This window comes from Stegostoma tigrinum, chromosome 17 (assembly GCF_030684315.1).
Source record: "Stegostoma tigrinum isolate sSteTig4 chromosome 17, sSteTig4.hap1, whole genome shotgun sequence".
NCBI lineage: Eukaryota > Metazoa > Chordata > Chondrichthyes > Orectolobiformes > Stegostomatidae > Stegostoma > Stegostoma tigrinum.
In genome coordinates, this window is record NC_081370.1 from 25,803,794 (window position 1) to 25,829,829 (window position 26,036).

General features: G+C 43.0%; 1 protein-coding gene across 2 annotated transcripts in view; it reads left to right on the plus strand.

Annotated features, from left to right (window-relative positions):
- The first annotated feature begins 23,826 nt into the window (after positions 1-23,826).
- LOC125459232 (low-density lipoprotein receptor-related protein 5-like) overlaps positions 23,827-26,036 on the plus strand; it is a 183,003-nt gene continuing 180,793 nt past the window's right edge. For both annotated transcript variants that reach the window (XM_048545384.2, XM_059652032.1), the window contains exon 1: positions 23,827-24,094. In XM_048545384.2, the coding sequence (XP_048401341.1) occupies positions 24,040-24,094 (55 nt within the window). In that variant the 5' untranslated portion in view covers positions 23,827-24,039. The remainder of the gene's footprint in view (positions 24,095-26,036) is intronic.

Below are 26,036 nucleotides of genomic sequence, written 5' to 3' on the forward strand. Positions count from 1 at the left end.
TATTCCCTGGTTTAGGTTCATCTGACAAGCTTTTACTAGCAATCAAAACAGATTCTGATCATGGTCTTTCATTGTTTCTCAACATCCATCGACTAGCAGATCATCAAAAATAGTTCTGATAAAGGGTCAGGGCCCGAAACATCGACTCTCCTGTTCCTCTGAAGCTGCCTGACTTGCTGCATTCCTCCAGCTCCAGACTGTGACTCAGACACCAGCATCTGCAGTTCTTGCTATCATCAAAAATAGTTTCCATTCTAGCAAGATCAGATATTATCTTTTGCTGTCTGTATTGATCCTCCTCTGGAGCAGTGGAAATGCCAAACAACATGCTTAACCAGCAATATTTCCTGAATGTATGTGGTCAGAAAACAGTTGTTTTATCCGCCTTCACTTGCCAGTGATCATATTAATCCTAACCATTCATATCATGGATTGGAGAGCTTTATTTTGTAAGTTGTGGGAAAATGTTTTCATCATTTGCATGGGATGGTGAGATCTCTTCAAAACCTTATTGAGATCCTTTGGATTAATTTCCCAGGTCTTTTCACTACTGTCATGTTGCTGATCCACTCCACAGGAATTTTTTTTTATTCCTTAAATTCTCTTTATTTTCCCTTCTTTTCCAGATCCTCAAACTTGTCATTCAAGAGAACGAGCCTGCCGTCACAAGGCGCATAGTGAATCAGCTTCCTGACCATTATATGGGCACTCTGGGGAAAATCACAATGATTGACTGTTTCCCAAACAGTGTGAAAGCTGAATTAGATTTGAGTTGGATGGCAAGGTTCAGAAGCACATCTCAAACTATCTGAGTGCTGCAATGAAAGCTCAGATTGTGTCATGCAGCATAAATTTCTGGAAAATCAGAGTACTGACAACATAGTATCAGAGATAATGGGAACTGCAGATGCTGGAGAATTCCAAGATAATAAAATGTGAGGCTGGATGAACACAGCAGGCCAAGCAGCATCTCAGGAGCACAAAAGCTGATGTTTCGGGCCTAGACCCTTCATCAGAGAGGGGGATGGGGAGAGGGAGCTGGAATAAATAGGGAGAGAGGGGGAGGCGGACCGAAGATGGAGAGTAAAGAAGATAGGTGGAGAGAGTGTAGGTGGGGAGGTAGGGAGGGGATAGGTCAGTCCAGGGAAGACGGACAGGTCAAGGAGGTGGGATGAGGTTAGTAGGTAGCTGGGGGTGCGGCTTGGTGTGGGAGGAAGGGATGGGTGAGAGGAAGAACCGGTTAGGGAGGCAGAGACAGGTTGGACTGGTTTTGGGATGCAGTGGGTGGGGGGGAAGAGCTGGGCTGGTTGTGTGGTGCAGTGGGGGGAGGGGACGAACTAGGCTGGTTTAGGGATGCAGTAGGGGAAGGGGAGATTTTGAAACTGGTGAAGTCCACATTGATACCATATGGCTGCAGGGTTCCCAGGCGGAATATGAGTTGCTGTTCCTGCAACCTTCGGGTGGCATCATTGTGGCACTGCAGGAGGCCCATGATGGACATGTCATCTAGAGAATGGGAGGGGGAGTGGAAATGGTTTGCGACTGGGAGGTGCAGTTGTTTGTTGCGAACTGAGCGGAGGTGTTCCGCAAAGCGGTCCCCAAGCCTCCGCTTGGTTTCCCCAATGTAGAGGAGGCCGCACCGGGTACAGTGGATGCAGTATACCACATTGGCAGATGTGCAGGTGAACCTCTGCTTAATGTGGAATGTCATCTTGGGGCCTGCGATAGGGGTGAGGGAGGAGGTGTGGGGACAAGTGTAGCATTTCCTGCGGTTGCAGGGGAAGGTGCCGGGTGTGGTGGGGTTGGAGGGCAGTTTGGAGCGAACAAGGGAGTCACGGAGAGAGTGGTCTCTCCGGAAAGCAGACAGGGGAGGGGATGGAAAAATGTCTTGGGCGGTGGGGTCGGATTGTAAATGGCGGAAGTGTCGGAGGATGATGCGTTGTATCCGGAGGTTGGTAGGGTGGTGTGTGAGAACGAGGGGGATCCTCTTAGGGCGGTTGTGGCGGGGGCGGGGTGTGAGGGATGTGTTGCGGGAAATACGGGAGACGCGGTCAAGGGCGTTCTCGATCACTGTGGGGGGAAAGTTGCGGTCCTTAAAGAACTTGGACATCTGGGATGTGCGGGAGTGGAATGTCTTATCATGGGAGCAGATACGGCAGAGGCGGAGGAATTGGGAATAGGGGATGGAATTTTTGCAGGAGGGTGGGTGGGAGGAGGTGTATTCTAGGTAGCTGTGGGAGTCGGTGGGCTTGAAATGGACATCAGTTACAAGCTGGTTGCCTGAGATGGAGACTGAGAGGTCCAGGAAGGTGAGGGATGTGCTGGAGATGGCCCAGGTGAACTGAAGGTTGGGGTGGAAGGTGTTGGTGAAGTGGATGAACTGTTCGAGCTCCTCTGGGGAGCAAGAGGCGGCGCGGATACAGTCATCAATGTACCGGAGGAAGAGGTGGGGTTTGGGGCCTGTGTAGGTGCGGAAGAGGGACTGTTCCACGTAACCTACAAAGAGGCAGGCATAGCTGGGGCCCATGCGGGTGCCCATGGCCACCCCCTTAGTCTGTAGGAAGTGGGAGTCTCCCGTATTTCCCGCAACACATCCCTCACACCCCGCCCCCGTCACAACCGCCCTAAGAGGATCCCCCTCGTTCTCACACACCACCCTACCAACCTCCGGATACAACGCATCATCCTCCGACACTTCCGCCATTTACAATCCGACCCCACCGCCCAAGACATTTTTCCATCCCCTCCCCTGTCTGCTTTCCGGAGAGACCACTCTCTCCGTGACTCCCTTGTTCGCTCCAAACTGCCCTCCAACCCCACCACACCCGGCACCTTCCCCTGCAACCGCAGGAAATGCTACACTTGTCCCCACACCTCCTCCCTCACCCCCATCCCAGGCCCCAAGATGACATTCCACATTAAGCAGAGGTTCACCTGCACATCTGCCAATGTGGTATACTGCATCCACTGTACCCGGTGCGGCCTCCTCTACATTGGGGAAACCAAGCGGAGGCTTGGAGACCGCTTTGCGGAACACCTCCGCTCAGTTCGCAACAAACAACTGCACCTCCCAGTCGCAAACCATTTCCACTCCCCCTCCCATTCTCTAGATGACATGTCCATCATGGGCCTCCTGCAGTGCCACAATGATGCCACCCGAAGGTTGCAGGAACAGCAACTCATATTCCGCCTGGGAACCCTGCAGCCATATGGTATCAATGTGGACTTCACCAGTTTCAAAATCTCCCCTTCCCCAACTGCATCCCTAAACCAGCCCAGTTCGTCCCCTCCCCCCACTGCACCACACAACCAGCCCAGCTCTTCCCCCCCACCCACTGCATCCCAAAACCAGTCCAACCTGTCTCTGCCTCCCTAACCGGTTCTTCCTCTCACCCATCCCTTCCTCCCACACCAAGCCGCACCCCCAGCTACCTACTAACCTCATCCCACCTCCTTGACCTGCCCGTCTTCCCTGGACTGACCTATCCCCTCCCTACCTCCCCACCTACACTCTCTCCACCTATCTTCTTTACTCTCCATCTTCGGTCCGCCTCCCCCTCTCTCCCTATTTATTCCAGAACCCTCACCCCATCCCCCTCTCTGATGAAGGGTCTAGGCCCGAAACGTCAGCTTTTGTGCTCCTGAGATGCTGCTTGGCCTGCTGTGTTCATCCAGCCTCACATTTTATTATCTTACAGTCTGAAACCAGGCCATTGAGGTGCTGAGCTGTTTGAGGTCATCAGTAGTCTTCCTCAGTGAAAGCCAGTTACCTCCACCAGTCATGTTGCAGCTGCCGCAGGATCATGGAGTGGGCTCTAGACCACAATGGCACATATAAGATCAGTGCTAAAGGAATGCACAAGGGTAAGAATAGTTTTTAGATTCAACATGAATTATTTTAGTTATAGGTCTGTTTTAGAATGCTTGTTTTGTGTAAGTTTTTATGTTAGCATTGTGGCCAAGTGGAGAATAATGGTCAGTGACAGGCAGAATGTAAGGTGTGGAACTATTGGTTTATGGGGAATTGGAGTTGCAGTTGCAGTTATTGGTAACATAGTCAGAAAGGGTCTGTACATAATGTCTTTCCCTTTGCTTCCTCATCCTTTTGACCCTCTGCTACAGGAGAAGCAAGTTGTGAGGGTGTGTAAATTTCTCCAGATCCAAACTTGAAGGAACTAGATGCATTGCGATGATTGCCTTCCCAAACATTGGCCTTGTCTTTTTATTCTCCTTGTAATGGCATATTTTAATGGAAATGACTAATGCACCCATATCTGGGAAGAATGAGTTTGTGTAGAAGCTTGAATCAACAAAATATCTTTAAGTAATGGCCACAACAGACTTTGGCATTGAAAAACAACTCTAGAAACCATCGTACACATCAATTTGTAGAAAAAGGCAAATGAAATCATCCAGCAACTAATCTGTAAATTGCTGATGATCCCTTTGAATAGTGCAAGTTGAGGAGAGGTGGTGGCCTGGAATCACTGCCAGTTTGGTGAGTAAGAAAGTTAGTCAGGACAGGAGAGCGGGAGTTTAAAAAGCTGGGTGAGAGAACTGAATTCAAAGAAGAATCAAAAAGTAACATCACAACATGATGGTAAGTCTATTCATCCCCATCATTGAATGAATTTAGAACACAAACATAAATTTAATATGGCAGGATAACTGGCCATGTAGAATATCAATCCTTTGGCCTGTGCAAATTGTGGCCACATCACATGAAGAAGACAAGCTGCAGAAACCAGAGTTTTAACTTTCAGAACTTGAGTGGATAGGATGCTCATCATAATTACACTGCAGGTTCGGGGCATTCAGGCAGATAGGGAATAGGTGACCGCCAGTTGGTGTTCCCTCTAATTTTCTTTCCGGCTGTGCAGGCTTCAGAGGTTCACGTGTGGCAGCAACATCTGGAACCGGAAACCAATCCTGCAACTGGTGTGCTGATGATTAGTACATTGTAGGAGTGAGTTAGTGCAAGAGTATCCTGAGATCCTGCACAAGTATCCATTTTCCCTTTTGGATTGCTTCTCATGTGAGTGTAACAAGCTTCAGGCCCATAGCAGTGTGTGAGAGCCAGGAGGGAAGGAAGAAGAGGAAGGAAAGTATTAATAGTGGATTCATTCGTAAAGGGAACAAATAAGTTGTTGAGAATTATATCAGCAATGAAATTACAGAGAGGCACAAGCAATGTAATTATAATAGAGAGATTTAATTACGCAAATATAGGTGGGATTAATGGTAGGGTTAAGGACAGTGAGGAGCAAGCACTCTTAGGTTGTATTGAATAGAATTCTCTGCAGCAGTTATCTGTCTAGTTCAATAAGAAAGAAGGCATTGCTAGACCTAGTTTTTGGGAATGAGATGGACCGGATAGATCAAGTGTTGGTGAAGGAATATTGAGCAGCAAGTGATCATTGTATCATAAGGTTTTACAAAATGTAAATTTAATAAAATTTAGTAACATACAATGGTTACAAAGGACTATGGGAAATCCAATGGAAGAAAAGTTTATTTTGCCAAGAGCTGACTTCAACTGAACAAGGAGGAGGCTGGGATGAACAGATTGAAACCAAAGGTTGGCAAGAAATTCTGTGGGTGTTCAATGGTTACCTTTAAAGAGATGGTTCAGATACAGTCGAGCTGTATTCTGCAAAAGGAAAAGGTATAATAAACAAATCCAGAGCTCCCTGAAAGACAGAAAGAGGAGTTAAATAAACAAGTAAAGGTGTATTTATGACAGGTATTAGAAGGCAAGTGCAATTGAGAACCAAGCTAAACACAAAATGTTCAGAAGTGAGTTGAAAAAACAAATGAGAGACAAAGAGGGTTTATGTAAGTAAGACTTACAGTTAACATAATGCCAAAGTCTTCTAAAGGCACAAAGGGTGGTAAAAGTGGGAATAGGGCAGATTAGGAACAAAAAGAATTACACATGGAAGCAGGATGCAAAGCTTTGCTATTAGTTGATTACCTTGCATCTGTTCTTAATAAGGGAGCAGACCACGGTGACATAGGAGGAAACTCAATCATTTAAAAGGTTTAAAATTGGATAAGTTGTTGGTATTTAAGAGCTGACGAGGGCTTAGGATCAAATAAGATACAGCAAAAGGTAATGAAGGAAGTTGGAGTGGAAACTGGCACTAGCCATAACCTTTCAATTTTGGACTTGGGGTTGGTGCCAGAAGACTGAAGAATTACAAGCATTTTGCCTTTGTTCCAAAAATGTTGTTAGTATAGACCCAGCAATTACAGACCAGTCAGTTTGACTTCAGCGATGAGAAAATTTTGAGAAACAATCATTCAGGATTAATAATCACACTGGCAAATATTGGATAATTGAGGAAAAACAGCACGGATTTTTAAAGGGAATACCATGTCTAACTAACCTGCTGGAGTTCTTTGAAGAGGTGACACTAGAGGTAGTGCTGTTGACATAAGGTACAAGGATTTCCAAAAGGTGTTCAATATAGCACCATATACCAGAGTCATGAGAAAAGTTATCGGTCATGGAATAAAAAGGATGGTAGAAATGCTAACATAAAGATGTCTGTGGCTTAGAAATCAGAGCAATGGTTATTCTGTATGTAGACTGGAGAAATGTGCGTAGTGGAGTTCCTCTGAAGTTGTATTGGGATCCTTGCCTTTCCTGATTTATGCGAATCATTTAGGTGTTGGAGTGCAGGGGACAATTATAAACCTTTTGGATGATGCAAAATTTGTAAGAATTGTAAATGGTGAGGAGAACAGTGAGGAATTTCAAGATGATATTCACAAGTTGGTGGAATCGGTGGAAAGATGGTCAATCAAGTTAAATGTGAAGAAGTGTGAGGTGATTCATTTTGGTAAACAGCATATGGAGAGACAGTACAAAACAAAGGGTACAATTATGAAAGGGTGCAGGAACAGAAAGACCTATGTTTATGTACATAAGTCATTGAGTGCATAAGGTACAATGACAGATGAAGGGACAGACTAATAAAGCATACAGTATCCTAGTCTTTATTAATAAGAGTATAACGTACAAGAACAATGAGATTATGCTGAACTTATATAAATCATTTCTTACATTTTGGCTGGAACGCTGTGTTCTGTTCTGAGGGCCATAATTTGGGAAGGAAGTAAACACATTTGCAAAACTGCTGAAGAGATTAAAGGGAATGGGATAGAAGTGAAATGGAATGGGATTTCAGGGATCAGAAATCGTAATTACGAAGACGGATTTGACAAAATTGGGACTGATCTCCTTGGTGAGTAGTATATGAGGAGATTTGACTGTATTTTTAAAAAATAGAGGTCTTGACAGAATAAAAGGGAGGAACTGTTACCATTCGTAAAACAATTAAGAATGAAAGTGCACAGATTTAAATTTGCAAAAACATAAAAGTAAAATGAGAAAAAGATTTTTCATGCAACGAGTGGCTTGGGTCTGGAATACACTAGCTGCAAGTGTGATGAAGACAGATTCTGTTGAGGCATTCGAAAGGATATTAGATGATTGACTAAAACTGAAGTAATGTGCAGGGTTGTGGGGAAAGAGGAGAGTCTTGATGGTCATTCAGAGAGTAAATACAGAAACAGTGGACCAAATGGCATCCTTCTACATTATAACAATTCTACGATAATATCCCTTCATTGTACAATTTAATTTTTTATTAGTTGTTCACCCATTTAAAAGGAGGCACTTCTTTTTTGTTTGGTGACATTGAGCATCTTAGCATCTTCTTACTATTTAAAGTAAAAATAAATTATAGAGAATTATGCATTTCTGGACAGAGTTGAAACTAAAGATAATTGACTGGCTTTTACTTTATTTTACAAGACATCATACAAAGATGGGAAAGATCAGCAACAAGATACAACCTAACTCTGATCCAAATTCCACATTCTGGAGAAGGAGGCCACTGAGTTTGAGGACATGTTTGAGCTGCCGACAAGCCATGGTTGCCTTATCTTCTCTACTCGCCGTATCCTCTATCAATTCTCGATGAACCATTTTATAAAACCAGTGTGCTATTCCTGCACAGAATGATATATGAGCTTCATTCCTCAGGAAATTATTCAGATCTCTGTCCATTTATTTCTCTTGGACATATTCAGTGTGTTGGTTAGCTCAGTTGGCTGGAAAGCCAGTTTGTGATGCAGAGTGATGCCAACAATGTGGGTTCAATTCCCACACTGGCTGATGTTGCCATGAAAGACTTTCCTTCTCATCCTCTTCCCTCGTCGGAGATGTGGTGACCCTCAGGTTAAAACACCATCACTTGTCACTGTCTCTAAGGAGAGAGCAGCTCAATGGGCTGGTGACCTATTTATTTCACCCATGTATTTGGGTCCCAATTAATCCAGCATTTTCTGCATTTCAAAGAATGTACTGGTACTTACTATATCACTGCAAAGTATCAGCCCTGGTATCCAGGCTTTTGAAAAGTAAGTGTGTAAACCAGGAATGGGAGTGATTTGAGTGATACAAAGAAAATGAGTGCATAGGAACAGCAGTCAAGGTGCAAAACAAAGAAGACATTGCTGTCTCAAGGTTCAGGGAACATTGTTCAAAAGCCTAGAATTTGAGATTTTACAGATGTCACTTATAAAAGAACACAGTAGTTGATGCAGATACAAGAGTACATATAAAACACTGTCTTAAAGAGCATGTTTCAGGTTAGACAATTCACTAGCAGGATTTGTACATTGCAAATGGTAAACACCACTCAAGCTAGTACGGAGAATGTGCATGCACAGCAGTGGCAATGAAACCACAAGTAAGCTGCGCTCTCATGTACACTCAAACTCTCTGACTTTCTTATATAAAGAGTTGGGATGCAAATTAAAAGTAGGGCCTCAAAAAAATAATGCTGAGATTACTACTTGTACTACATGGCAGCGAAAGTAGCAATAACAGGACATACCAGATGAATATGTCGCTGGAGAAATGATGTAAAATGGAGGGATTCAGATTCCTGGAACATTGGGGCTATTTCTGAGGAAGATGGGTTTGGTACAAGCAGGATGGCTTGCATCTGGGATGGGGATGGTGTTTACCAGTGCTGTCAGAGAGGGTTGAAACGAACACAGCAGGGAGTAAGAACCCAAGTCAGGGAGTCAGATAAGAGAGAAACAAGGGTAGAAATAAAAGACAAAGTAAGAAACAGAAATAGAAGGCAGAAAAAAACTGAAACAAAGCAGATCTTAATGCAAAATAAAGCTAAGATAACTAGCAAAGTTAACAGTACATTTATTCTAGATGGCTGAGGTGCCCATCAGACATGAGGAGACCTATATGAATGCATAAAAATTGACATTTTATTGCATCATTAGAATTTCAACTATTTTAATACAACATCACACAAACATCCTGCAGTGACTAAACTGATAGTGAAATTGATCAGTATTGGGAATACAATTTTGAGGTACACTCAGCTGCAAGTAAGTCACAAAATCTATGCACCGTTGTGTTGTTTGGATTTGCTGCCTGCTCCAGATTGGTTTGTCTTGCTAGTTTTCATCTGGCTTATCCCCATTGATTTCTTATTGTAGATGCCAGTTATATCTTGTTATACTGTTTGTAAAGAGCTAAGAACTAGTTATTCAGGAGCCATGTAATTTTCTAGCAGCCAACATTCACTGCTGCACTGGAGAATCAGGTAATGTGCAACAAAACTCAGGCCTAATGCAACAAAAGCAGAAATTGCTGGATCCACTCAGCAAGTCTGGCAGCATCTGTGGAAACAAAGCAGAGGTAATGTTTCAGATCCAATGAGCTTTCAGAACTGACTGAAGCTTGGAAAAGGTTGGTATATGTGCTTGTGAAGGTGAGGTGAGGTAGAAAACATGTGGTGCAAATGAATCCCAGAGAGAGATAAACAGTTTGGCAGACAAAGAAATAGATAAAGGTCAGCCCAGGGGAATGAATAGCTGCTAATGGTCCCCATTAGTGGCTGGCGATGGGTTGTTTGTGGTAGCAGCTCATGTGATGATGTGGTCTAGTGTGTGGGAGTTAGGGTAAGGACATGGGAGCCCGTGCGTAGTCCCTAAAAAATTTGATAAAAATTGAAAGAACTGATGCTGTAAATCAGGAACAAAAACAGAAGTTGCTGGAAAAGCTCAGCAGGTCTGGCAGCATCTGTGAAGGACAATCAGAGTTAATGTTTCGGGCCCGGTGTCTGGTTCTGAGGAAGGATCACTGGACCTGAAACATTAACTCTGATTTTTTTCTTCACAAATGCTGCCAGACCTACTGAGTTTAGAAGGCTACACAGTCTGGTAGCTTAATGCAGTCTGCTAACTTGGCAACAACTGAACCTAAAATATGATTATTCCTGAGAGCCAAAACACAACCAGAAGACATAGAATGCATAAGAGACATGTATGCAAAGGCTTGAGTTATAAATGTCATAAAAACTAGCATGAACTCACTGAGCTGAATTTTACGTTTTGTTTTTGGATAACTGTGAGTTGCTTTGAGTTTAGTTTTTAAGGGGTTCTTGCTGCAAGATGCAGTATGATTTCTCATCACCTTGTCAAACCCAGAATATCAACCACCTACACCAAAATCTGTAATGTCCCCCCGGTCAATCCCATCCGCATCTTACCAGGGCCATTCTTGAACAACACCCCCCACTTTACAGATATCCACGGGTTGACCAGCATCTCTGGCACCCATACCATATTTAAAAAGCTGAGGTGCACCCAGATGAGCAGTTGTACTCCATGGTTGCCCTGCTCAGTGATGGACAGAATCTGAACATAGAGGGAGAAGGTGCTGTCATTCTCTGTCAGAGACCTGGGAGGTCCCGCTGGAGGATGTACAGTGAAGGACTAGTGTCCTCTTCCCAGAGGGCTGGCAAAAGAAGCCATGCTGCCAATCCCTGGCAATCTGGTTAGGTGTCGCCACACAAGTCAGTGCCATCTCAAAGGTGTGGGCTAACAGCCAGCAGTGCCATATGGTCAACTACTGTCTCTGCTTCAGCAGAGGCTGCATCCTCTCGTCTGCTACCCCATACTCTCCTACTGCAGCCACCTCTCAGTAAGGCTCGTGCTCTACCACTCTCTGTACTGCCAGCAACAGCTTTCCTCATTTCCAATCAAGCCCCCCAACCTCCCATACCATTAATTCCGCATGCCCTCTGCACTGCCAACTCATTCCCTCAGAACTCTTCACTACCTATCTCCCATTTGGACCAGCACTAACAGCTTTACCACCCACTTTCAGTCACTCATTTCCTCCCTTTCTCTGATCCCAGAAATTAATCTATAATAAGGTAAAAAGAACTGGAAGGTCAGGGCGCTACCCAACATTAGACTACTCAGGCCTGATGAGGAGGAAATCTTGGTCCTCACAAGAGAGTACCAGGATCCCTCCTTTGGAGTTGCTAAACAATTATTTACCACTGTTCATTCCACTGCAGCTCTCACAATGACCTTTTTGTCAATGTCACTCTTTCCTTACCACTTCTAACCACTAGCCGCAATGAGTTTTCTCTCTCTCTTTTGTCTTGCAAGTACTACCAACATGACTACCAAATGGTCAACTCTGCCAGAAGCAACCTTCTTGTCCTCTGAGGATGAGAATACTGAGGGCCTCCCAGTAAGGCTGCTTCCTATAGCCCCATCAGTTCAAATGCTGACACCTTAGTGGGAATGTTAGTGTGAGAATGTTTGAGGGCACAAGCTGGTGAGCGCCTCACTGCCAGAAACCAGGCACTTACTCAGCCCCAGGGAGAAGTGGTGTCACCCATCATCTGCATATGCAGGGAGGAACAGGAGCAGCAGACAGGTATGTGGGATGCAATGGTTTTTATTGCCCAGTAGCTGTGGCAGCGCAGCAAGTCATGTGACCATTTGTCTGTCTCAATGTACAGGTTCGGAGGAAGGGTCACTGGACCCGAAATGTTAACTGTGTTTTCTCCTCCACAGATGCTGCTAGACCTGCTGAGCTTTTCCAGCAACTTTGTTTTTGTTCCTGATTTACAGCATCTGCAGTTCTTTTGGCTTTTGTTTGGGTTTCAATGTACAGGTTGGCGACTGCTGTACAGAGCCAGGCCCAACAACCTCGGGGTTTGCTCGGGAGGGGCACACACTAATACTTCATCATCACAGAAACTGGTCCTTAAGACTGAAGGCATGTTAATGGGGAGAGTGAGGAGCCTCATGCACACTCCAAAACTCAAAAGCTTTTCTCATCATGCTGCTGATTAAATGTTAAATGTGATAAAGATAAATAATTTAACAGAACACACATTATATTGTGTTAAATTTACTTCTCACCCAAATTTCAATGCATGGTGCTACTTTAAAAAGGTTTAGAAAGCTCTGCAAAACATTTCCCGAATGAATTCTACAAGCTTGGAGAAAGATCACTATTGGAATCCCAGAGTAATTTGTGGCCTGTAACTTCCAGGTGGTCAGGTTTGTTGCAGATTTTAGGCGCAGTCTTAGTATGCACCAACATCATCGACTCACACTTCTACAGCACACTTAATTTAGTAAACTGTCCCAAGGTACCACGGCATGCATCAGTTGAGTCAATGGCAAAGTTAAACATGTACTGACATCATCCTCTGCAATCACTGTCAGAAAGACTCCATGCCAGAAACACAGGTTCAACTTATTTAGCCTATTCTGCGGATACTAAACTATACACTTCCAACGCTATTCGGTTTGTAATGTAAGTCTGCAGGGTGCAAACTACTGATAACAAAGTGTGAAGCTGGCTGAACACAGCAGTCCAAGCAGCAGATCAAAGCACAAAAGCTGACGTTTTGGGCCTAGACCCTTCATCAGAGAGGGGAATGGGGAGAGGGTTCTGGAACACAGGCCCCAAACCCCACCTCTTCCTCCGTTACATCGATGACTGTATTGGTGCCGCCTCTTGCTCCCCAGAGGAGCTCGAACAGTTCATCCACTTCACCAACACCTTCCAGCCAAACCTCAAGTTCACCTGGGCTATCTCCAACGCATCCCTCACCTTCCTGGACCTCTCAGTCTCCATCTCAGGTAACCAGCTAGAAACTGATGTCCATTTCAAGCCCACCAACTCCCACAGCTACCTAGAATACACCTCCTCCCACCCACCCTCCTGCAAAAATTCCATCCCCTATTCCCAATCTCCACCTCCGCCGCAGCTGCTCCCAGGATGAGGCATTCAACTTCCGCACTTCCCAGATGTCCTTGTTCTTCAAGGACTGCAACTGTCCCCCCACAGTGGTCGAGAACGCCCTTGACTGCGTCTCCCGCAACACATCCCTCACACCCCGCCCCCGCTACAACCATCCCAAGAGGATCCCCCTCGCTCTCACACACCACCCTACCAACCTCCGGATACAACACATCATCCTGCGACACTTCCGCCATCTACAATCCGACCCCACCATCCAAGACATTTTTCCATCCCCACCCTTGTCTGCCTTCCAGAGAGACCACTCTCTCCGTGACTCCCTTGTTCACTCGACACTCCCCTCCAACCCCACCACACCCGGCACCTTCCCCTGCAACTGCAGGAAGTGCTACACTTGCCCTCACACCTCCTCCCTCACCCCCATCCCAGGCCCCAAGATGACTTTCCATATTAAGCAGATGTTCACCTGCACATCTGCTAATGTGGTATACTGTATCCATTGTACCCGGTGTGGCTTCCTCTACACTGGGGAAACCGAGCTGAGGTTTGGGGACCGTTTTGCAGAACACCTCCACTCGGTTTGCAATAAACAACTGCACCTCCCAGTCGCGAACCATTTTAACTCCCCTCCCATTCTTTAGATGACATGTCCATCATGGGCCTCCTGCAGTGCCACAATGATGCCACCTGAAGGTTGCAGGAACAGCAACTCATATTCTGCTTGGGAACCCTGCAGCCCAATGGTATCAATGTGGACGTCACAAGCTTCAAAATCTCCTGTTCCCCCACTGCATCCCAAAACCAGCCCAGTTTGTTCCCTCCCCCCACTGTATCACACAACCAGCCCAGCCTGTCTCCGCCTCCCTAACCTGTTCTTCCTCTCACCCATCTCTTCCTCCCACCTCAAGCCGCAACTCCATTTCCTAGCTACTAACCTCATCCCACCTCCCTGACCTGTCCGTCTTCCCTGGACTGACCTATCCACTCCCCACCTATACTCTCCTCTCCTCCTATCTTCTTTTCTCTCCATCTTTGGTCCGCCTCCCCCTCTCCAATGAAGGGTCTAGGCCCAAAACGTCAGCTTTTATGCTCCTGAGATGCTGCTTGGCCTGCTGTGTTCAGCCAGCTCTACAATTTGTTATCTTGGATTCTCCAGAATCTGCAGTTCCCATTATCTCTGGTGCAAACTACTGCCTGATTTAGACCCCTTAAATTATTGTATCGTGATTCCAAATCTAAAAGATCTGTAATCTTGCAGCACCTTTTAAAAGAAAATAATAAACCTTTCAGAGTGATTTTCAAATCTTGAATGAAACTAGGGGTTTCTTGCTGTGTCATAAACCACAAAAATGAAGTATGGTCACATTCTAAAATTGAAGACACTCCCACATATTTTGCAACCATTTATATTCCTTTAAAATTACTTTTATTTCCTTCTGTGATGCCTCCCTGTACCAGGTATATCCTCTATCTGACAGAATGGGTTGGAAACTCACAATACTTTCATGGTCTCTGTAAAGTTAAAAAAAATCTATATTCTTACCATTCTCAGTGATGCACATAGAGCTCTGAACACTGCCGTAGTACACTTTTTAAGAATTGGTTCAAAAATTAAAATTAATGGCTTCCTTTGTTTTTTACATGACCCACCACTCCATCACCCATTTCACCAATTAGACAAATAAATGACAAAATTTGTCCACCTGGGGCAATGTAACAATTACATAAAAGTAAGGGTAGGGAAGCAAAGGCAGGGCTAAAGCAAATTGTGTCATCGCAGGAGATAATGCATACCAGTCCCCATGGCGCCCACCTCTTTTTAAAAGGTCTTCTTTTATAATAATCAACCTATTTAGGGATGTTATGACATGCCTTTGGAGCAGGTCAGACTTGAGCTTCCTGGCTCAGAGTCAGGGGCACTACCAGAGTGCCACAAAAGCCCTACCTCCTAGTTGTAAAACAGCAAGTGGTCAAATAGATGCTCAGGAATGAATGGATCAATTAAATGACTGACCAGATATAAAGGGAAGGATAAAGGGTGGCAGGCTGTAATGTGAAAATGAGTTATTTTAACATATTATTAACTTTGGCTTAATTAAGCATTGGAGGAATGAAGTTACATTATGCTCCTGTGGTAAACTGTGAATATATTCTGACAGGAAGAAAGCCATATGCTCAAATCAAAACTGAGTTCATTGATTTATGAGATAGTAGGAACTGCAGATGCTGGAGAATCTGAGATAACAAGGTGTAGAGCTGGATGAACACAGCGGGCCAAGCAGCATCAGAGGAGCAGAAAATGAAGAAGGATCCAGATCCAAAATGTCAACTTTCCTACTTCTCTGATGCTGCTTGGCCTGCTGTGTTCATCCAGCTCTACACCTTGTTATCATTGATTTATGGTTACTTTTATAGCTCAAGATGATGTAAATGAATATTGTGGTTGGTTGGCTCACCGAGTTGGTTCGTTGATTTTCCACAGACATTTCATTACCCAGGGTAACATCATCAGTGCAGCCTCTGATGAAGCGCTGTTGTGTTTTCCTGCCTGTTATTTGAACTCTGGAGTCCGTTGAGCTGGATTACCTCATGTCCGGTTTTCCTTTGCAGCGGAGTGTAAATGGGGTCGAGCCTTATGTGTTTGTTGTTGGCTTTCTTCATGGAATACCAGGCTTCTAGGAACTCCTGTGCTTGTCTCTGCATTGCTTGTCCCATGGATCTTGGTGTTGTCCCAGTCGAATTGGTGGTTCTCCATATCCATGTGGATGGAGATGAGTGAGTATTGATCGTGTCTTTTTGCAGCCAATTGATGTTTATGTGCCCTTGTTTTTAATTTCCTTCCTGTTTGTCTAATGTAGTGTTTGTCACAGTCTCTGCAGGGAATCTTGTATATGACATTGATCCTGTCCAGAGTTGGTCGTGGGTCTTTGGTTTGTGTGAGCAGTTGTCGTACAGTTGATGTGGGTTTGTGTGCTACCCTGGGCCTAGTGGTCGTGGGAGTCTTGTGGTCAGTTCAGATGTGTTCCTGATGTGAGGTAGCGTGATGAGTGTGTTGTGGCGTGTAGTATCTTCTTGGTGTTGTTCATGTAATGGGCATCTTTTGACCCAGTTTTTTGGATATCCATTGACTTTGATACCTGGAAAAGGTGCTCTTCTTCTTCTTGGAGTCACTCTGTGCTGCTGCAGTGGGATGTTGTTATTCATCCACGTGGATAAGGAGAACCACCAATTTGATTGGGACAACACCCAAGACCATGGGACTAGCAAAGCAGAAACAATCATGGGAATTCCTCGAAGCCTGGTACTCCACGATGAAAGCCATCAACAAACACATAGAGCTCGACCCCATTTACACTCCACTGCAAAAGAAAACTGGAAGTGGGGTAATCCAGCTCAATGGACTCTAGAGTTCAAATAACAGGCGGGAAAACACAACAGCGCTTCATCGGAGACTGCACTGATGATGTTACCCAGCAGGGTAATGAAATGTCTGCGGAAAAACAATGAACAAGCTCAACAAGCCAACCAACCACAACATCCACGACCTGAGCTACAAATCTACTCTAAAATCTTAGATTGAAACTTACACTAACAAATGTGAAAATGTTTTTTAAGATGAAAAGTTTTTAGTAAAAGACAAATCAATCTTTTAAAATGGTTAATGGCATTCAGATAAATGGGGCCAGTATTTCACAGAAATGTGCTTTTGCATCCAGAAAGGATCCTGGCTAAGAAGTTTGAGATAAAAAGGTATAGAGCTGGATGAACACAGCAGGCCAAGCAGCATCAGAGGACTAGGAAAGCTGACATTTTGGGTCTGGACCTTTCTTCAGAAGGGCCTTTTCTGAAGACCCGAAATGTCAGCTTTCGTGCTCCTCAGATGCTGCTTGGCCTACTGTGTTCATCCAGCTCTACACCTTGTCATCTCAGATTCTCCAGCATTGGCAGTTCCTACTATCTCTGGCTAAGAAGTTTGATTGGACAGTTAAACTGGTTGCAACTAGGACTAGATTGGATGCCAGTTAATGCAGTATGGGAATTGATAACTGTGATAAAATATGCTAATTTCAGGAGTCTTAAGAGCAAATAAAATATTATAAAGGGATTAAATTCAGAAAAATACACAATCGTGCTTTGAAGCCTTGGATGACCCCAAAAGACATAAAGCTATTCCTTTTTAGTGATGTTACACATGGCAACTTTTAGGATAGCTATTTAAGTACAACAAGGGCTATCATATACTTGATGGACAACAATAACAAATGTCTGTTGGTCTAGGAAACCAAGAAGCTAAAACGCACGTTCAATATAATTTAGTTGCTGTAACATTGGCAGTAGCAGAAACTATAGATACGCAGGTCTATTTATCCAATACTTTAAAGGAAATCCCAGATAAGGGCACTCTGAGAAAGGTTTGCCCATGGAATTTTACGTGGATAACCATTCTCTTTGAGATAGTGAACATTTGACAAAGAATTAAAGATTGGCTTTGTCATACCTTTTCTTATGGCCATAAAGAAAAGATTTCCAAAATAAAGAGACTAATGCATCTCTTCTGTTGTCAGCCAATTAAATGAAGAAGTTGCTTGCTCTAAGAAATTACTGGAGATCTTTGGAGAGGGTAGCATGATAGTATGAGGAATTACAAGCAAATGAAGAAACAAAAATCAGTTTTTGTTTGGATTATTTTGTGGTTAAGCATCTATTTTGTATAAAAGGTGGATTATGAAAAGTTGGTATATGGAATAATTTTTAAAAATTGTTTTGTATCATTGTTTTTATTTAAGAAATGTCTGAATGTCTTCAAAGAGTTATTAAATTTTTTTCTCCTTTTGTTTTCTTTTCCTCCTCCTTTTTGTTGTTCTACTCTTCTATTCCATTCTTCCAAATCACCCAGGTCTCTAGTTAAACTAACTGTTTACAAACACCGATTTCAAAGATTTTTATTTAAACAGAAGCATTTAATGATATAGCCAACAGTAGAACAGGTTACTAGGGCTGATTTCTTCCTTAATTGCTTGGGTAGATGTAAATGAAGAATGTAGCTGCTCTCTAGGTGCAGTGGATGTGTCCCCACCTCTGAGCTAGGATACTCAGATTGAAGTCCCATCTGGTCCAGAGATGCGTCAAATATCTCTGACCAGCTTGATAAGAAAATACTGGTGTGTTAAGGAGCTGTAGTAAATAAACTCTATCCATAAAGAAAGATGTCTTGGTTTCTGTAAATGTAGTTATAAAACTCAATTACATTTGTTTTTGCAAAATACATTATTCATATTATCACTTAGTTGATATAATATTGTTCCTCATCTTCTGAGCCAAAGCAGCAGGTTGCAGTTGGTCTTGGACCAGTCAGTACTTCTCTTCGAGCTCATTGTGATGATTCAGGAGCTTCGGTTTCCCTTCTAATCACTCTATGTACCTTTCTTTCGACTGTTTTCAGCTTCCTACTGTGCTTGTTCTGTTTGGTTTGACGCATTTGTATTTGCACCCTTAAATATTTTTAGCACATTTTGTGGTTTGACACTAATTTCCAATTAAATCATTTTTCAATTCTGACATAGTTTGAAACTGCATCCACAGTTTGCTAATTTGCTGTCTGAACACAACAATATTATTCTTAATTTTTTCCAAGTTCTATTTGATATGTTGACCATTTTGGACTGAGGTTCAGAATCTCCCTCTTGTATGCCTCCTGCTAACTGTACAGAAAGCACTTTCTCCCTCATTTGGCCCTTTTCAACATGCCATATTATGTTCTGTTCAGTTTTTAATGTTTCCAGGTTAGTGACTATACTGCTGGAGCTTTTGAAAATCTTGTTCTTTCGCTGTCTGACTTACTGAATTTGTCCTTTTCCCTCAATCAAAAATGCTTTGTGTCTTTCAACAACAATATTGAGAATGCCAATGTCTAACTTCAACCAATGTATTTGGCTTTGCATCAGGTATTACCGAGGCTCTGTAACTCAAGAACCATCTTGCTTCTGATGACAGTGTGGTTTGGAATGAATATCTTACCTTCAACATTCAGAGAAGTTTCCTTCTTACTGGATTAAATTACATTCCCTACAGTGTGGAAACAGGCCCTTCGGCCCAACAAGTCTACACCGCCCCTTGGAGCATCCCACTCCAACCCATCCCCCTATAACCCACCCCTGAACACGACAGGCAATTTAGCGTGGCTGATCCACCTAGCCTGCACATCTTTGGACTGTGGGAGGAAACCGGAGTACCCGGAGGAAACCCACACAGGCATGGGGAGAATGTGCAAACTTCGCACAGACAGTTACCCGAGGCTGGAATCGAACCTGGGTCCCTGGCACTGTGAGGCTGCAGTACTAACCACTGAGCCACCGTGCCGCCCTTCTTATGGTTTACTGAGATTAACTGCAGTGCTTTGCAATTACTCAATTGTAAGAACGTAGGATCATTTGTCTCTGAGATATAAAACGTGCAGTTAACATCTGTTGTGATTCCCTATTATTTGAGTTGTTCCTGTCAAATCTCAAATTCCTTAATCAGCTGTTCAGATGATGTTGCTTTGTTTCAGAGCATCTTCCCTTGTGCAACTCGTTACTTTAAACTGTTTAGAGAAATTAATCTGATGTAATTTGAATGGGATAACATACTCTAGGTTCTAGTTTCAAGCTTCAGGTTTACAGTTATGAGTGTTTCTCACCCTCTTCCTGATCTGAATGGTTATTTAAATTTAATTTCTCTCAGGACTGTTTCATGCATTTGTATGGTTCCAATCATCGTCTTCTCAAATTTACAGCCACCTTCTCAGGTATTAGTGTTTTGGTTTCTTTTCTTTCTCATTTATCCTGCTGCTTTGCCTCTAGTAGCCCATGCATCATGTTATTTGTTCTGTACATTTCTCCCCAGTGACTGAATATTCCATAAGTTCCGCACATAGTGAACTCATATGGTCATTTACAGGTCTTACACATATTGCTGCCTCGTCCCATTCTTGTGTTGTTGTTCCACTGAATCAACATTGATCCTATTAAACAAATCTGAATCTATCCCTACTCGGCACACGATGAAGCCAATCCTTTTGCCTTCACTGCTGCCTTTTAGAAAAAACCATCTGGAATGTCAATCTGCACTTATGTTTAAACTTCAAATATTTCTATGACATCATCAACATCCTGATCTGGAGCTGTATTTTTACTACTGTGCTAGTGGCTATTCACTTTTGTACAATTCACACTTTCTTTCCCCTCTGACACTAATTTGAGTTTGAGTTTTATTTTTCTCAATCTAATTCAGCATTTATTTCATACTCAAACATCTGCTAGTATCATGTTAAGGTCTCATGATTCATTAGAGTTTGAAATAATTACATCCTTAAACTCAAATGTTGCAGTTTAGGTTAATCTTTTCCACAGCTTATAACATAGGCAGGAGAATAGACCATTTAGTCTCTTGAACATGCTCATCATTTAATTAGGTTATAATTCTGCAACCAAACTTCACATATTTATCTTCACCCATATCTCTCAATTCCTTTCGGCAACAAGAACCTATCTATCTAACTCAAGTAAAAATTAATAATTGATCTCGCATCAAGTGGACTGATCTATCAGTCTTTTATCCATTTCCTCGAACAATACTTGCTCACAATATTTCCGAATCTCATCAAGGCATCATTAACAGGCTACCCAGATTTCTGCTTTGGGCTTTCAAATTCATACTAATGGACATGGGTGCAGATCAACTATAACCTCATATAGCTCACTTAACCAGCATTTGAGGACCTATGAAGTACAAAGTTATTAATTTTGCAGCATTTGGAGCACAAGTTGGCTCATTTACAGGAGTATAGAAGTCAGAGGGTCGAGTACACTTTGTATACTTCGCACAAGTCGTTCTTCCTGGGATATTAAAGATGGTCCAGAAAGGCCATGAAACAAGAAATGAAGCAAAGGAGGACTTTCATTGCAATATTTTCTTCAAAATTAAATATATTTGTGGCTAAAGTTTGATACTTTCTCAGGTTTAATGGCCCTTGTCATTTTTCTGACCAATGTGAGACTCTAACATTTATGGTAGTGTCAAAATTGCCAAATCCAAAACTGAGTAAGAATAGCACCCTTTCGTAATACAACTATTCACATCCTGATAATGCTCACATAATGTGCCTGGGGTGTTTTGTTCTGTTAAAAACATTCTCTCAATACAAGTAGTAATTGCATTCCCACATGTCTGTCCAGACTTTGAGAGTCAGCTTGGAAAACACCTTGCAAAACAAAGCTGAATAGGAATTGCTAAGCTCTCATTACATTTTTTGAGAAACATTTAACTAAGTGAATCTGCTGTATCTAAAAGACTTTAATACAATAGTACAGGATATTGAACAAATTACATTTCAGCACAGTAGCAGACCATTTTACTGGACTTGGGGATTATTTTAACTACTTCTGCCTGCTCTTGCTAATTTCTCTTTTAAGACCTATCTGCCAGAGTCAGTGATCATAAAGTTCTCAAGGTCATGAAGTAAGCAGGCTGTCAAATTGATGTGGAAAGCAGGAGAAGGGTTGTCTTCCCCTTGCCATGCCACTTGTCACTGGTTGGAAAAGTGGCATATTACTGGGGAGTTCAAATAAACTATTTAAGTCATCAACTGTCACCTGAAGGCCACGCCACGTCTCTGTGACCATTTTGCCTGGGTCAGTAAGGCCTACTGGCACATGGGGAAAAGTTGCCTGCGGCAGTGAGCATCCCTGAGCCTGCCTTTTGCCACAAGCACAGTATCCATTTGACCCTCCCTTCCCCCGCCAAAATCACATCATAAGTCCGGCTTCCTGAACAAAGCCCAACCCCTTCAAAGAGCCTGGTTATGGAGCTGGAGCTGCCACCTGAGCAATAGCCACAAGTACTGCTGCCAAATTGCTAGCCCTCTAACTGGGCTTATAGCTCTTGGTGATGGAACTCCATCCTTAATTATTGATAGCACTAATGTCAGCCAAGATGTTCTCACCGCATGTAGCTGATCCACAGCTTCATGTAGCAATAGCAGAACAGCAGTAGACCATCAAGTCCCTCAAGCATATTCTGCCTTATGCAAATCTTTTTCCACCCAAATCACAAGTTTCAAGAAGATAGCTCTCCTTCATTTAAAAAAAATCAGGGTTGGCTATCAAATCCTGCCCTTGCTAGCAATGCCTACATCCCCAGAACAAATCTAAAAACGTAGACGGAGTCTGGTTCACCAACTTTTTTCATGGTTAGATAAAAGTAACAGTGACATTATTGATGATCATTTCATGTCAGGAATGTCTTATTTCCCTGATCACTATCCCTGACTTCTCACAGTGCAGGTTCCTAATCTCAACTAAAGTTGAGCTGCTTTCCTCCGTGAGGAGAAAATAGGATGGTGTCTACTAATGCACACATCAAAAGTTGTACAACTACAGGTCTGAAGCAAGAAAGCCTGAGAAAAAGAACCTATGGCACTACAAAATGTAGTTTTACATTTCCCGAGACAGAAAACACCTGATCTTATATTGCTGCATCTCAAAGTCAATCACAAGATACTCCGATGTAATTGATACTCAAACACCGTTCTGTTAAATGTTTTAAAAGAAAACATGATCATTTTCAACACTGTTTACAGCACTGCAGGTCTACCTAAATAAGGTGTAGCTCCAGAAGGCAACTCACCGCCACCTTCTCAAGGTAACTAGGGATGGGCAATAAATGGCTAGCCAGCGAAACCCACTTCCAAAAGAGTGAAAAACTGATCGGCATATCAATACTAAAACATGTAAAACAAGGGCGCCCGGACAGACATGACATTGGGTCTTTGTGGGCTGCATAGCCTCATGGCTACGTACACAATTTAAATGCATGTTTCCGTGAAGCCACGGATACCGACCCAATCAAACTTTTATTTCAGATCTCCAGCTCTCCAAAATCAAACACAATTAACAATACAAGTGTAAGTTGAGTCGCCCTCATTTGAACGTTTCGATTGGTAAGGTTTGGGCGAATCCATGCTTCAGGGATTTTTTGGCAAAGGGCCGCTAGGCATAAAATTAACATTGTTTAAAGTTTTCCGGGGTAGTCAACGAAAATAACCATATTTACTCTATTCCACGTTCAATGGAATTACAGGAAAAGGGATCCGTGAATTAAGTCATGAGGTGCAACTCATAAAAACAAAGGTCCTTTGCTGTTTCCCTCAATACCAAATGGTGGCAGTATTTTTTGCATTTCAAGGGGAACCGCACGGGAACCTGGCTAAGTTTTGGAAACGCGATTTTGTACAGAATCTGAAACCTTTGCCGCCAGTTCTTTACAAGCAGCAATATTCACAGCAGTGGGATTTTTATGTTCATGCTTTCGGCATCAGAGAAAGCTGTTTACTCAGGGAGAAAATGAACACCGCTGCTGCACGATTTTGAACACACGCCTGCAGACTGAGGTCCATAAAACAATGACAAAACCACGTCCAGAAAACTTAGCAGTGATGGCTATGCGCTGTACTTGAACCAACACACTTTCGAAAGTCCTATGGCACTGATCCAAATGCAAGAATTCTTCAACTCAGCCTGACTTCCATTCTTTGGGTAGGACCCGCCACTTCCCGCTTCTCATTGGTCCGGAGGTGCTTCATAATTTGGCAACATCAAAGGCTGAACGTGCAGAGGCGCTCTGCTGATTTGTTAAGGGGAGCTGTCAATCAGAAGTAGGGGTGTCCCCGGCCTTCCGCTGGCGACTGTTCGGTCGTCGCCGGTGGAGGTTTGGGGGGTGGGCGGTAGACAGACAGACAGACAGAGAGAGAAGGGAACCAGCCGGGAAAGTACTGGAGACAGGGCAGACAGGCAGGCTGTAGGTGGATCGGCACTGTCTGTATGGTGATACATGGTAACTATGGGGCCTGAGTGAAACATTTTCACTTCTTCATTCAGCTACAAATGGAGACTTTGTTATTAACGTTGATCGCTTTTAGCCACTACTTGTTTGCAACAGGTAGGTGTGGGTTGTGGGGAAGGTGGACGGTCACTGCTTGTTTGTTATCTACGATCGGACCGTGGGCTCCGCGCTGTTGTTGGCCCGTGCCGTGTGACTTGTAGTAAGTAGGGATTTGAAGACGACCCACTGTTGGATGTGTTTTCTGACAGAATACTCTTCACAGCCCTGTCGTAGCAAAGATTATTTTTGGGGGGGGGGGGGGTGGAATTGGAAGGCGAATTGTCGTGTCCTACATAAAATATCTTTTCAGTCTAGACTCCACTTCTTCGATTGGGCTTTCTAGATTTTGGAACGTACAATGCAAAAGTGTGCCGTTGGTAAATTGAAATCGGATGTCTGTATGAAAAGTGTATTTGGAAAACAAAATACATTAAGGTCACAAAAGCAAGAGTTTGAGACGTGGTGTTAGATGTCACTTCCCCGTGCACTGCTAAGTTTGTCAACATCGAAGACGCGATCAATATGAACTCGTAATCAATGCAATACAAACATCAGCCAAATGTTACTGCTAGCAAATAATTTGGGTTAGTGAAATCAACTAATTTACTTGTTTAAATGTGTGCATGATGTTTTTGTTCGAGAAATTGGAAAATGTACAGCTTCAAGAAGTTGCCCGTTTCGAACTGAACTAAATTGATTAATGGATATCATCTAACACAGAGCTGGAAACCTGCAGCCTTTTCTCCCCCCAAGAAATCTGGTGAGGTAGTGAATATGTTGAATTTTTTAAAAAAAGGATAGGTTTTGCAAGGTACAAATTCGAGGAGATAAACTAACGCTGATTCAAATAACAGTTTTGGCCAATTTGAGCTCATTACAAGGCATTAATATACCATTGTATATCCTACTAAGATCATGTGCATGATCTGCGATCCAATTCCTTAGTACACTTTAGAAAATTTTAAATCAGATGAGTTTGTTATTATCTTTTTTTGCAATATTGGAAAGTGATGGCTTAGGGTAGCTGGTAGGTTCACTGACGCAACATTTATTTTTTCTGTTAAGCCTCTTCAAAGTGTGTGTCCAAATGTAGTTGGTTAATATTTAACATTTTTGTTGTATATTAAGGTTTTTGCAGGTTCTTGTAAAGATTAAAATTTCAGCCATCAGGTTATATTAAAAGAATCAGTCACCTTAATCTGAAAACAATAAAGACCCATAAAGTTCCATCATCGTATGATATCTGGGACACAGTTTTAAAATAACGAGCCTTTCATTTCAGACAAGGGTGGAGGAAGAATTCCATTTTTTTGATCAAGGGTGGCCAACCTTTTCACATGGGTGTGCATATGTAACATTTTCTATTCTCGGAGAGGCCAGTGAGCATGTTTCAGAAAGATGAGTTGTTAGAACAGTAAACAGAACTTCATGCAAAAGTCAAAAATGCTAAGCTAATAAATATGTAATTAATAGAAACCAGCAAATGGAGAGTCATTGAGATTCGAAATGTAAACTTGCTCTCGCTCTCCATGGATGCTGTCTGACCTGCTGTAATCTCCAGTATTTGTCGATTTCGTTTCAATGTCAGGGTGTGTTAAGGCCAGGAATATGGACTGTAGTGTAGTGGGATTAGGATCAAAAGAATGGCAATTGCATCTCATGGATAACGGGCATTCGGAGAAGGCATGAAGAACAAGAAGAAAACTGTGAGTTCTCATCCACTAAAGAGGAAAGGCTTCAAGGAAGTTTTGGCCTGGTGAGGAAGAGGAAGGAAGGGATGTGACAAAGCAGCTGAACTTATGATGTCATATTTCGTGACAAAGATGACCGTGGACTTTGCCTGTGAACAAAAATCATCTGTTGAGGTGCACTGTGTTCTTGCACCATTTTCCTGCTTTTAATGCTCGGTGAAATGTTGCTTAGGTTCTCATGGAAAGTAAAGACTCTTTCTTCTCATCACAACTGACTTGTTCTCCCAGAATATAATACCTGTGACTAG